Source organism: Rhamphochromis sp. 'chilingali' (genome assembly GCF_963969265.1).
Source record: "Rhamphochromis sp. 'chilingali' genome assembly, chromosome: 15".
NCBI lineage: Eukaryota > Metazoa > Chordata > Actinopteri > Cichliformes > Cichlidae > Rhamphochromis > Rhamphochromis sp. 'chilingali'.
Window position 1 is genome coordinate 18,596,241 of NC_137942.1, and position 13,869 is coordinate 18,610,109.

At 42.2% G+C, this 13,869-nt stretch overlaps 1 protein-coding gene across 1 annotated transcript; it reads right to left on the minus strand.

Annotated features, from left to right (window-relative positions):
• Nucleotides 1-8,907: 8,907 nt before the first annotated feature.
• On the minus strand, nucleotides 8,908-12,064 carry wfikkn2a (info WAP, follistatin/kazal, immunoglobulin, kunitz and netrin domain containing 2a). The gene is made up of 3 exons (XM_080905632.1): nucleotides 11,550-12,064; nucleotides 10,439-10,755; nucleotides 8,908-10,241 (listed from the first exon to the last, which is right to left on the minus strand). The coding sequence occupies exons 1-3, from the start codon at nucleotides 11,760-11,762 to the stop codon at nucleotides 9,041-9,043; spliced, it is 1,731 nt and encodes a 576-aa protein (XP_080761758.1). The 5' UTR covers nucleotides 11,763-12,064; the 3' UTR covers nucleotides 8,908-9,040.
• Nucleotides 12,065-13,869: the final 1,805 nt, after the last annotated feature.

The following is a 13,869-nucleotide window of genomic DNA, read 5'->3' on the forward strand; positions in this document are numbered from 1 at the left end:
CAGATCAGCGTAATCACATCCTCAGGGTGAGATTCATACAGCCCATTATTGGTGACTAGACAGGAGATTTCCACTAGGGAGATCGTTAATAGCTGTCAACTTCACCATGTTCCTGCCACCTTCCCTATTCATCTTACCTCCCGTCCATCCACTCATTCATTCATCCATCCATTTTCTACCATTTAACTATTTCAGGGTCACTGGAGGGGTCACTCTGAACAGGTTGCCAATCTGTTGCAGTGCCAACATAAAAAGACAGACAATTTAGAATCACCAGTAAACCTAAAAATAACACAGAAAGGCCCTAGGCTGGATGGTGAGACAGTGCAAACCATCACACGACCCTCTTTGTCTTAACTTATTGTTTAATCAAATCTGTTTCTGTGTTTCTTCTCAGGGTTTCACTCCTGCTTGAGCTTATGTCTTTCTCTCAGTTGCTGGACACACCAGGGGTCAAGGGTGAAGGTGTCATGTGATTGGCATGCTGCCTAAGCTGCTCAGGACGAAAGCATGACGTCCCGCGATCTGCCACCCACAATAATGCTGTACCCACACACACACACACACACACACACACACACAAACACACAAGCTTTGCTTAGATGTGAGCTGCACGTGAGGATTTCGTCTGTAGCCAGCTTAAAGGTACTTGAATTGCAGCCAAGAAGCACACACAAAATGTAAGTGTAAATACAGTTGCATTTGTGGGTGCATAAGAAGAACATTTTGTCTTTTTGTACCTGTTAGCAGCTAATCACAACTCCTTTAAGCAAATTTGAAAAGCAATACAGGGAAACAGGTTTATGGCTTTCCTGCCATTCAAGCGCAGAGGGAGTTTTTCCACAACAAACGATAAAAGCACTGATTAATATTCATATTCTCTCAAGGCGGAGAGGCACAAACGGTGGAGGAAAGGAATCTGACGTATCCAAAAATAGTTCAAATGCAACTTCTTTCTTGTTCTCTGTCTTAGACAAGCCCAGGCATTTCCTTCCATTTCAAGTAGTGAACCCTTATGTAATTCTCCTGAAATAAGGTCAGATGCCTAAGTCTTACAATATGCATTATGCATAAAGCCACACTATTGTGCAACGTGACAGTCTGAAGATCATGTCTGTCATGAAACAAGAAACTGATTATAAAATGGATTGAAACGTGTACACAATTCAAGAAGTGGTAAGTGGGGAAATGATTACTCTCTGAGGAAACGATCTTACACGCTATTTCTCACTGACTTGTCGGCTGACACAAGGGTCAAACAACAGAGAGTGACCTGTTATGTAATGGCCACCATTAGTCAGATGCTAAAAATGTAATAAATAGGCACAGGTGCAAGATGGATTATTTCAAAGCACAAAAAACCAGAGACAACAAATTAAAAAAATTACATGTGTCTGCTTCTAAGAGAAGGTTTTTAAAGGTTGCATCAAAGTTCTGATCTATGTGTCCATGAGTATCAAGTCACATGGCCAAATGCGCAAGACACAGATGGTTCTGCCTATCATTATACAGGGACAAAAATGAAAAGTAAAGTAGGAAGCTGGCAAAGTGTAATCCAGAGCACTGGACTGAGAGAATGGAAAATAAATCACAAATTCATCTATTTATTTGTTCTCCTCTGATCCCTGATTTACCATGTGTGTCTCATTGCTTTGGGAAAGTGATCTGACATTTGTTTGGCACTATATTTGGCAGAAAATGCCCTGACTATGCTACAAAAACTTCTGGGGGAACAGCTGGAGGAACACAACTGAAAGAAAAAGAGTAAGGCTAGAGAATTGATTTAATATTAATAATATAACTAAATGTTTCACCTGCTGCCTCATTACAAGTTCCGTGTGGTACTCAATATTATCATTGAGTCACCATGTAAATGACTATTACTATAAACATCAAAGGACTAATTTTCTCTTTTTTTTCCACGCGTAAAGACAAGGAGAAGTCTAGAACTCCCTCCAGTGTCTGCAGCGCTTTATAGCACTCAGCAAAGACGTGGATCCTTTGGCCCGTCTGGTACCCCTGTGGTAGCAACAGGGGTTGTGGAGCCACTGAGGCCATAAGCAGATAGGAAAGGAAAGGCCTGGTATATACACAAACTAAAACAGACTGAAAGAAAAGCTCAGAAAATAAGCACATGAATTATTTGGGAAAAATAAGCATATCTATTATTATACCTCTTCAACTGCTCCTTAATACATCTGGGATTACTGGGATTTTTCCCACCAACTATCTCGAGGATTTCCAGAGAATGGTCTAAAAAAGAGAAAACATCCATTAAGCAGTAGATTTCTGGGAGAACATGCCTTGTTGATGTCAAAGGAGAGTGGCCAGACTGCTTCACGCTGATAGGAAGGCAACAGTAACTCACACTCTTTATAACCAAGAGCATCTTTGAATGCACACTCTTGAAGCAGATGGGCTATAGCAGCAGAAGACCACACCAGGTGTCACTTTTGTATGTTAAGAACAAGAAAGTGGGGCTATAATTCACGTGGTTCAATGAAATTGGACAACAGGTGATTGGAAAAATCTTGCCCGGTCTGATGAGTCTTAAATTCAGCTGCAACTTGGATGGTTTTTCAGAATTTGATGCAAATGCCATGAAAACATGGACCCATCCTGCCTTGTATCAACAGTTCAGGCTTGTGGTGATGTGATTATATGGGGGACGTTTTCTTGCTACACTCTAAGCCCCTTAGTACTAACTGAGTATCTCTGAAACATCACAGCCTACCCGAGAATTGTTGCTGGCCATGTCCATCCCTTTATGGCTACAGTGTAAATATCTTCTGATGGCTGCTTCCAGCAGGATAACACACAATGTCACAAAGCTCAAACAATCTCTGGTTTCTTGAACATGACAATGAGTTCATTGTACTCAAATGGCCTCAACAGCCATCAGATCTCAGTCCAACAGAGCACCTTTGGAATGTGGTAGAACGGAAGATTTACATCATGGAAGTGCAGCCTACAAATCTGGAGCAACTGTGTGATGCTATCATGTCAACATGGACCAAAACATCTGAGGAATGTCTCCATCACTTTGTTGCTGAATCTATGATAGTTTTGAAGGCAAGAGGGTTTCCAGCCTGGTGCTCTTAAAGTGTACCTAATAAAATGCCATGTGAGTGTACATTTTACAGCAGCCATTGTTGGGTTTAGTAACGTAACAGTAACTTCAGTACTGCTTTATTACTTCTTAAGAGGTGTTTGTAGATTTTAGTTTGTGTCTTTGTCCTGTCTTCCTCCTCTCACCCCAACTGATCATGGCAGATGGCCGCCCCTCCCCAAGCCTGGTTCTGCTGGAGTTTTCTTCCTGTTAAATGAGAGTTTTTTCTTCCCACTTTTGCCAAAGTGCTTACTCATAAGGAGTCATATGATTGTTTTCTCTGCTTTCTTTGCATTATTATTGGATCTTTATCTTACAATATAAATCGCCTTGAGGCAACTGTTATTGTGATTTGGCGCCATATAAATAAAATTGAATTGAAGTGAATTGAAATGGAGGTGATTGTTGGGACTGGAACGTCTTTTCATATTCATGAAAACAAAACAATCATTCTTGGTGTGCGCCAATAATCACATACAGCATTGGATGTATGCCAGGGAAGACACTAGTAGTCATTTTTATGCTGTTACAAAAACACCTATACACTGAGATGTTGATATGTTGACAAATATAAAGCATGATTTGCAGAGATTTATTATCTGTGATCACTTAGCTTCATGCAAGCACCACTGGCTTCATTGTTCCAGCTCTGAGCTAAACCAGGTGGTTCCTGTAGGCCTATAGCATTACCACTTTAAAGTTAGCTTTTGGGGTACCAGTGGTATCCAAAGACAGTTGTCATCCTTGCTAACAGCGTCTCGGCACCTCAAACCTACTAGTCAAACTAGTACATAAAGACAGATTCAGACATCACACATCATATTTGTACCACTCAAAGATATATGACGCGAGACGGTTTGTCTTTCATGTTTGCCTTTGTGTAGTAGTAGTCTTAAGTACCAGCATCCCAAAATCCCCCATGTCCTTCCGTCTCTATAAGCAGATTTCTTTTCTCTGCTCTGCATCTAATCATATGTAAGGTAGGTCATTCACATTCACAAGAGACTGGCTCCTCTTGTTTCCACTCCTGATAGCATCTGGTCTCTGCAGCCTTTCTGCTGGGCCACACGAGGACAATGGTCCTTGTCCCAAAATAGAACAATGAGAAATCCCTAAAAATAACCATGTGTGATGTTGGTTTGGGATTAGCATATTTTGTCCCAAAACATCCCTCTCTCCCAGCCCCCCTCCTCCAGGCTTTCTCTATTTTTTTGGCCACTCCCTGTCCTCTTTCTCCCTCAGTGCTGTCAGCTTTTTCTCTGCCTCTCTGTTATTCACATTTCAGGGCGATGGCAACTAAACCTGATTTTCACTCTTGCATTTTCTTGCCTCTTCATTTGCAGGTGACACTGAAATAGGCAATTTTGAGCCTGCATTATCATGCACTGAGCAGGTACTATTTTTAGAAAGTTAAAGATGAGTGGGGAAAAGAATCCCCAGGAGTCAGCAGCAGCAGTTTTATGTTCTGGACAATTTACACCCTCCTAATGCTACAACGACCTTTCTACTCTCATCGCTCACGTATCCAAGTCTCCACCCCCCCTTTGCTCTGTGCTCTGCTTTCATCTCCTTCTCCTTTCTCGATCAAACGTCCACAGACCTTTCATTCACCACACATGCCACATGTCTTGAAAAATAAACGAGAGACAGAGAAAACTGCTGTGGCCAGATTGTGAGCTTGTAAAGTGAGTTTCACAAGCACTTGTTTGCCGTTTGTTCAAATATGATCCGGCCTCTGTGTAAGTGGAAAAATTCCTGCTTACCAACTCATCAGTTACCTCTAGCAACATCACATTAATGCACTGAGCTCAATCTGCATTTTATCTTGATAATTTATGGCTTTCTGTTTTCTTTGGCCTTCTCTGTATTCTTCCCCATCTGGCACATTTTAGTGTACATACAGACCAGCTGTGCTCCGAAGAGATGCTACTGAGAATGTGTGCGTGTTCATGAAGTACTAGCACATCCAAAGCATTGGGCACGAGCTCCACGACCATCTGGCTGCCTGCTTGTGGATTCATTCATAAGGTAAAATGACACACTGTGTGTATGTGTTTGTGTGTAGGAACATTTGGAAATCTATAATATATTCATACAGTGCTGTGCAAAAGTCTTGAGCCACCCTCATTTCTCTGTATTTTGCTTATAAGGAGCCAGACTTTAAAGCAAGTTTGAGCAATAGATCACCAGACTTCTTGATGGTCTTTAAGAATTTTGGACGGCTTCTTCACTCATTCTTGTCTGGTCCTTGTACCTGATCATTTTCAGAATGGTTTTTGAACCACTGTTGTGTCTGCACAAAACACACTCACAGCAAAGAACTAGTTTTAAATCGTATCTTTAGGCACTCTGTTACTATTTTTGTTCACGTTTCTTTAGTTGATGTATGAAATGTGCCAAAGATAACACAGTTTGATAGGCATAAAGGGGTATTTGTGCACTAATCAGGTGATTCACAAAGAGCTGTAGGGTGAAAATCTGTCAGACTGGTGTTCAGTCTGAGGAAACTGGACAAGTGGAGGATAAAAGAAGAAGTGGCAGACCTAAAAACTATCTCCAGCAAATGAACGGTATCTGAAAATCATAACCTCAAGAAACAGGAAGAAATCTTGACACAGAACCTGAGAGATGCATCTGGCCCTTCAGTTGATCCATCTGCTGTTCACTGAAGACCAGAAATGGTCTCAGTGGCTGTCAAGGAGCTATTTTTAGGGAGTGGAAACAGGCAGGGAACGCTGAGATATGCCAAATTCCAAAAGAAGTGGACTGAAAAATCACAGTCAGTATGTGAAGAGGAGGAAGTTTAACAGTAAGTGTCTACAGCCATCTGTAAAACACGGTGGAGGCTCTGTCATGGTTTCAGCCAGTGGTGTTGGGGATCTTGTCACAGTTGATGAAATTATGAATACAGAAAAAAAAACATCAGATTTTAAACCGCTATGCAATATCATCTGGAGAGTGTCTGACTGGCAATGTGTTAACACACTGCCAGCCTGGTAAAAACACACTCGAGTAGAAAAACACTCAGTGTGTCATAGATTGGCCTCCCCAGAGCCCAGACATTAACATCATTGAACCAGCATGCGATCATCTTGGCAGAGAACAGAACAAAAGGCAGCCAACATCTAAAGAAGAGCTTTGACCGTCCTTCATAAAGCCTGTATGTACCCGTACCTGTATGTATAGTTTAATGATATTATTAACAAAATACAAAAAAATGAGGGGCAGCTCAAGACTCACAACTGTAATATAATCAGCCCCAGGTATATTAGAAACAAAGGTCCTGTTAAACTTACCTTATTTCTCACTACACTCTTATTCGTATTTTGAACTATGTGTATTTAATGAACAGTAAATATAGATGAAAGACAACTATCAGTCCGATTTAACGTTATATTATTTAAATGTACTTAGGCAAGCTTACAATGGCTCATGGCTCGCTTTTCTCTTTTTTTTAAGTACTCTGCTGCCACCCAGTGGACAAACACAATGACTGCTGAAAAGAAAAATCAGTAGTGTAATTTTCTTCGTATCCACCACACAACAACGGCCCATTATGCAACTAAAAAATGTACTATTAGTTCTGATTACATTTAATTTTGGTGTCCTGGTCCAAGATTTAATCTAAACAGCCTCTTAAAATAAGCAACATGTTAGACTCACTGATCCATTTTTTTATACTTTAAATTGAAAGGCTACATTTTCAAACTGCTTTGACTTATTTCAGTATGTTAGAATATAAAGACATTGGCAGCTGATAACTGTTCAAATTGTTGACTTGAATGTTTCTAAATGATTGCAAACACCAACACAGGATAAGAAAAACTGAAATTATTTGTTTATTTGTTCACAAATAACCAAAATCTTGTGATGTGATTGCGAGACATAGAAATGATGCAAGGACGGCCTCTACTCTGTTTCTATTTCATATCACATATGTGTGTATTTTTTTAATAGCTATAGATTTGATCAAATTATAATGAATATGGACATTGGTTGTGCAACATATCTAATGTATAACGTAATTTCATTTATTTATTTTTTTCAATTAGTCATCTTAAAGTGAAAGTAAATCACCGCTCTGAATACTTGGAAGATCTTCAGTGATATTGTGTCACTGAGGGCACTCTGCCCCTCCCCCCTTTGTACCTGCGGCTGTCTGGCTGATTATTATGGTCTGTCTGGCCGGCTGCCTGGCTGGTGGTCTCTAAGTGAACTTGATACTGAAATCAGCAGCCAGCTGTGATGTGTAGTACATCAAGGAGGCTGTGCGGAGCTCTGTCTGGAGCTCAGCCAGTCACTTAACACTTGTCAACAGTTCTAATGAAAGTGGCCTTTTCCTTGGTGGCCTCTTTTTCATTAGCAGGGTCAGAGGTCGCCGCCCAAGGCTGGTTGTCGGTCGGTGGGAAGGAGGTTGAGGATGAGGGCTGAGGAAGAGGGCTGAGGAAGGGATTTAGAGAAGGGGATATAAGGCCAGAGGGGAAAGGAGGGAGGGGAGAACATTCAAAGGCTAGCTGGCGCTATGATCAGCTGATCCAGCTCACAAAGCATTTATAAACCCTGCCTCGATTCTCAAATTACAAAAACCTGCAAGGCTGATTTTCTTTTCGTCATTGTCACCATCCACAACCAAGATCTTACCGTGAAAACATTAAAGCGTTTTCAGAATAACTGCATGTGCTGAAGGTCTGCACTGACTTGCTTGCTTCATGAGTTACCTTCCCCTGCTCCTGCTTAACTTATTACACCCTTTTACACCCCTTCCACTCCTCTCTCTGTTCTCTATTATGTCCCCTAAACACAGATGTGGCCAACTGAGGGAGCGAAAGAGAGAGAATCAGCCAACATCCCTCTCCTCCTCCCCCTCCTCCTCTTCCCCTTCACCGCGGCCTCTTGCACATGAAAGGGACCGTGCAAGGCCAATGGATGGCCGGTGGGGTGTGTGCTATGCGAGGGCCCCAGACCCAGACACAACACAACACACAGCTCCACAGGCCACCACAGCTGTGCTGGAATGTGACCTGTTTCGAATTTTAATGCCAGACTCGGCCCTGCGTGTGTGTCTCTGTGTGTGTGTAGAAGGAGGAGGACATGGATGGAGGGACATCAACTACAGAACAACATGCACTGCCCGCCTTAACGCTTTGACAAATTGTGGCAGTGTCTGGTATTTCTCCTTCAGCAGTGGAAACAGCATTTAAAAAAATCAAGAAGGAAGGAACATTTTTCAAGATTAGCTTTATTTATTTGCTATCATGTTTTATACATGTTTTAATGAACATTAATGTAGGATATCATAGACAAAATAAAAAACATATCTGGTCCCTATGCAATTAGATCAACAGAGCTAGATCAGTAAAAATAAATATGAAGTACACAAGTCCACGTACAAACACATGGAAACTCAAAAAAAAATCGAAAAATAAAAACAATTGTCCAGAAAATGGAACCGAAGAGCTTATTTGATTCTGGTTGATAAACTGAGGCATTATAGTGGGCTTAAGTGCTGAGGACAGATGTTACAAAATATCAACTGTGAGATACCCATCAAAAAATTAAAGCAACTATACTAATCTTATTAGGATATGCTGATATACGAGTGGCATTAGTGTATATTTGGGTAACATTTGGAAAGGAAAAGGATTAAATACTTTAAACAGGGTAAATGCTTCTGACTATTAATATGCCACTTGCTTAATCCAGACAGTGTACCCCACAACTGAATAAAAAGAAATAACACAGTGAACAGTACGGATGATGTAAAATGTTTTTCTGAGACCTTCTGAGCTGTGTGGAAAATGAGAGAGGAAAGAAAACAACCTGCAGATACGTTTCTAGTTTTGCGTTTGTTGGCAGTCAGTCTGACTGTTGAGGTCACTGGATTTATCTGAAAATGACAACCTGTAATGAGCTTTCAGTTGCTATCAGAGTCTACTGGACGGTGGAGAAATCTTTAATGAAATCGCAGGTTTTCTTGCTGATAATCTCACGCAGCTTCCTGATTCTGCGATTGCTCGAGGAGCCTACAAAGCTGTCGGGCTGCAGGATGGCCATGCCGTTGTGGACGTCCCCCATGATAATGAGCTGCCCGTCGGCTACAGTGATGTTGGGGCAGGGGCAGTTCCAGTCCATGTTTAGAAGAGTCACCTCGAGTGGTTCTTTGCCAAAGAATCTAAGACCCATCTTCTCATCCTTCAAGATCTCCTCCACCGTCACCAAAGCGTGGCCCGACTCTTGTTCCTCTGTCAGCTCGGTCACCCGGCCGAGGATCACGAAGTCGCTCTTGCAGAAGCTGGCCACCATCTTGCCTCGGGGTTTGCACACCTTGCAGTTGTTGTTCTTCGGAAAGGGGCACATCTCTTCACAGGCCTCTTTAGATTGAAAGTTGTTCTCGTTGCCACCGCAGCCTCCGTACACAAACGACTGGCACTTTTTGAGAGTGCTGCTATAAGCCCAGCGGGGCTCGTAGGCTTTGCAGGGGCCTTGAAGGCTTGGAAGGCTACAGGGAGCTGCCAGCTCTCCTCCGCATGACAGCATGCAGGCTTCGTAGGTGTCAAAGTGGTTTCTGTTTTTGTTGCACTGACTGTAGGTAAAGGTGAAGCAGTTGTTCCTCTTTGGTTCATAATACCAGCTTATGCTCTCTTCCCCACAGTCATCCGTGTCTGGACTCTTAAGGCACTCGGCAGCTGGAAAAGGCAGGTTGGTGCTGTTCCCCTCTGGATTTTTACTTTTCGTTTCTTTCTTGATCACTACCAGAGGATAGTGTGATGACACACTTCCTCCAACATTTCTGGCTGTGCACGTATAGATTCCAGCATCCTGAAGTTGCGCGTTGTATATAACTAGCTGACCGATGTTAGTGACCACGACGTTCCCTCGGACGTGATTGGGTCTCATTACGATATTCTCTTTCCCTTTCAGTTGCTTCTCCCAGGTGATTTCCGGACGCGGCTTTCCAGACACTTCACACAGGAAGGTGGCTGTCTCACCCACAAAGACAGCCTGCTGGCTGGGTCCATTGTGTATGGCGGGAAGCTGGATGTCAGTCGGGAGGGTGGTCTGGAGGGCGGTGGTGGGATGTAATGTGGTCTCCACGGGGAGTGGGCTGGTGTTTGGCCAGGTCAGGTGGTACCTGTAGGTAATAAATCATAGCCAGTTAATGTCTGAGGTTCTTCTTTCATTCCCATTGGGATGTTTTGTACACAAAACACATTAATATTGCTAAACTAAAGTTTAGAGGAGAGTCTCAATTTTTAAGACTGAAGAAGGACAATGTTACCTTGTTACCAAAAAGCAAACAGTAGAGATCTAAAATACTTAACATGTTACCTGCAGGTGACCTCAGAGATAGAGATACCCTTGGAACAGGCCTCAGCGTCCATGTAGCACTTGTTATAATACGTCATGCCATCAGATGCACACGTGAAGTGGGGTTCCCTCTCACAGCGGTCTCGGCACTTACAAACTGGCTGGCCATCCCAGATGTCACACTCGGACCCTTGCTGAGAGCACATGAACTTGTCGCAGGTGGCACCCTTTGGCATTCCAATGGGGCCCTTGTTCCCTTTGATGTCTATATAGCGTGCTGCCACACAGCTCTTGTTACCGCATACATTAGGGCAGCACTTCTCAAAAGTCTCACAGTCCTAAAGTTTGAAGAGAAAATAACACTTTTCTACCACATATCAGCAGTGAATGGAATCACGTGAACTGGACAAAACAGAGAAGACACTTTAAGGCAGGGATGTCAAAAGTGGAAAAAGAGGAAGTTTTCTGTCATTTAATTGTTTATCTGTTACTTAACTATATTGGTGTAGAATGAACGGCAGTGCAGGTGGAGTCTTTATCGCTAGAAAAAGCTGTAAAACGTATGACAATACAGCTAAAAGTTCAAAATCGTTGCACTTCACATTTTCCAAACCCTTCCAGAGGGCCAGATTGGAGTCTTTGCCAGCCCAAATGTAGTCCCCGAGCCTTATGTTTGACACCCCTGCTTTAAAGTTTAAAGAAGTCATATTTTGTGTTCACATTTTTCATTTGAGATACATTTTTGTCTTGAGGATTCTTTAAATACTGTTTACAACAGTATTGGCCAATGTGTGACGGGTGGAATAAAAACTTTGAAAGGAGTAAGTTTAGTTATAAATGCACTCCTGGTACATGACCTCGCCACAGAGGTTATTTTGGCTGTGTTCAGTTTCTATTACAGTGCAAAAGGAAGGTAATACTTTAATCTACGTAAAAACACAAATTATTCCCACTGATCAGTCTTAACTCCTCTTTTTGTTCAGCCTCGACCGTTTTAACTTCAGTATTCAGTAGCAATGAATGAATTTAAATGATTTTTCTTGAAATGCAGTTTTTTTTCTCTTATTTTTAAATCCAGTTTGCCTAAATCTCGGCTGCACGCGAACATTTTACAAGCAGTAAGAGAACTCACCTGATCGGATTCGCACTCGCGCATGCAGGTGCTCATAGCATCCACCCACAGGTTAGGGTTCAGATCGTTCGGGCAAAGACCTGCGTGAGAGTACACCACTTTTGCCACAGACATGGGCATTGCTCTCACACGGCAGCTGTCTATGTAAAGGAGTAGAGTATAGCAATGTCCAAGAAGAAACCAGATCCATCGGTGAAACAGCATCCACCACATATCCGGCGCGTAATGGAAGCACTAAAATGCAGAAAATACAACCGGGTCTCGCCGACTTTAGGGCTTTTAAGATGTCTTTACACTAAGTCCAGTCGCGTGAAATTTAAAAAAGAAAAAGAGACGACGAATAAAATTGAAGGTAGAAAAAAAAAGGCGTTTGCGGGACCGGGACCGATCTTGAGAGCTGTCCGTTTTTTTTTTTTCTTCCTACGTTGATAGAGGCAGAGGATGAGGGCTGTGGTGGTGCGAACCCCTTTAAGGTCTAGCTACATGAATTACAGTGACCCGTCTACTCGGACAGCATAAACCCAGCTGAGTTACAGTCATGAACAACTTAATTAAAAGTTCGCCAACAGTTTGCAGGCGTTGTTTCACAGAAGACTGGTGAGACACCTGTGCGTAAGGCGCTGCCTGCCTTAACCCTTAACTTGCAATGTCGGTGAAAAGTAGCGATGATTCCGAAATTATATCGGGAGTTTAACACCATTTAGTATCCATGAAAAGAGAAATGTAAACTATTAATAAATGTGACGTCGTGGTTTGGCACGAGCTCATTCATTCTCATTTGTCAGTGTTAAGATTTTATTCAGTATATGAAGAAAAAAACGCTACTATCCTGTAGCATATTAAGCTTTGAGTGGGCTTCTGTTCAGAGATAATGTTTTACACAGACTGCGTATCACTTCATCTTAGTGATAATGCGCAGTGATTACTGTAAAATCTCACCGGGTCGTCTGAAGAAAATGTGACTCTCCAGAAGATAGCGCCAAACTCAGTGCAGTTCCGTCGGGTCTTTGCCTTCTGCACAGAGAGACCACCAAATAGTGCCTGGTTCATTCAGTCTTCTTGGGGTGAAATGCAGATGTGGCTGCACTGTGTCGGCTATTATAACTGTTTTCGCACGGATTTGAACATTTTTATTTTGGATAATAGGTCTTTACCCATCTACTTTGTTTTACGTTTCAATGTCTTCCCACCGGGAAACGATTCTGTGCCTCACAAACTCTGATTCACACTTTTCAGACAGAAAACAATTATGACGGCGCACCAGATGGTGTCATACATGTCAGGATCTCTGTTCAAGTTTTTAATTCCTGTTATTTATAGAGACATGTAAAACTATAACAATGTTAATTTCTGCTTCTTACTATTTTGAAAAGAGGTTTTTAACATTATTAGTGTGTTAAATCAAAATCAGTCTCAAACTGCTAAATAAGGAATAACCACTGATTTTCCTTTAATGACTCTTACTGATAAGTTAGTCAATTATAAACTGAATAGAAATTGGTGTTTAACTTTCTTAACTAAAAGCTTTGCAGTGTCTGGAAACCTAAAAGGAAAAACTTTAGGCAGGGCATGCTGCAGTAAAGGAGAGTCTGCAGGGTCATTTGGCAGCTATCACAATATTGACATGCAGGACGTCACAAATAGTACAGCTTGAAATCACGCTGTGAGAAACTGTATCATTTCCCGCAAAAGGCAATTCCAGGAAGTGCTGCAGAAGAGAAGGCCTCAAAACAAAACAAATAGGTTGGAGGTCTGCTTGGTGTGAACAAAACCACAGGAACAAAGGGTTTTCTATAGTCCTCACTTTAAGCCTTTGCTTGTGTTAAATAGCTGGTGCAGCTTTAAAGGAATAAAAATGTTTACATTTTGAAAGCTTCTGCGTCTCTATATGTGTGTGTGAGAGAGGTAAAGAGCATGGTTATGTCGGCTGTGCTTCCCAAGCTGAGTCCCTGCTGAGCCTGAAGAGGCCCACTGTTCTTTAGGCCGAGCCCTGCAGTCCCATTCTCCTCTCCTGTCTGTTAGCCCTGTCTGAGGGCACTTGTATAAACACAGACACATAAAAAGGAAGTATATAGAGAATGTGTTTAACACTGATTATAAAGATTCACCTATGGACGTGCATACAGTCACAGTCAAGATATGTTTTTACTGTCTGCTCACTCACACCCCCACCACCACAGACCCCCCCACCCCTAACCTTCAACCCTCAAGACCCTGCATTCCCAGCATAGTCGACACTGGTGCTTACGGGGCATGTCAAATATTGAATAAAGCTACACGGAGGACCCCATGCAGCCCACCAGTCTATCTTCCTTCAGAA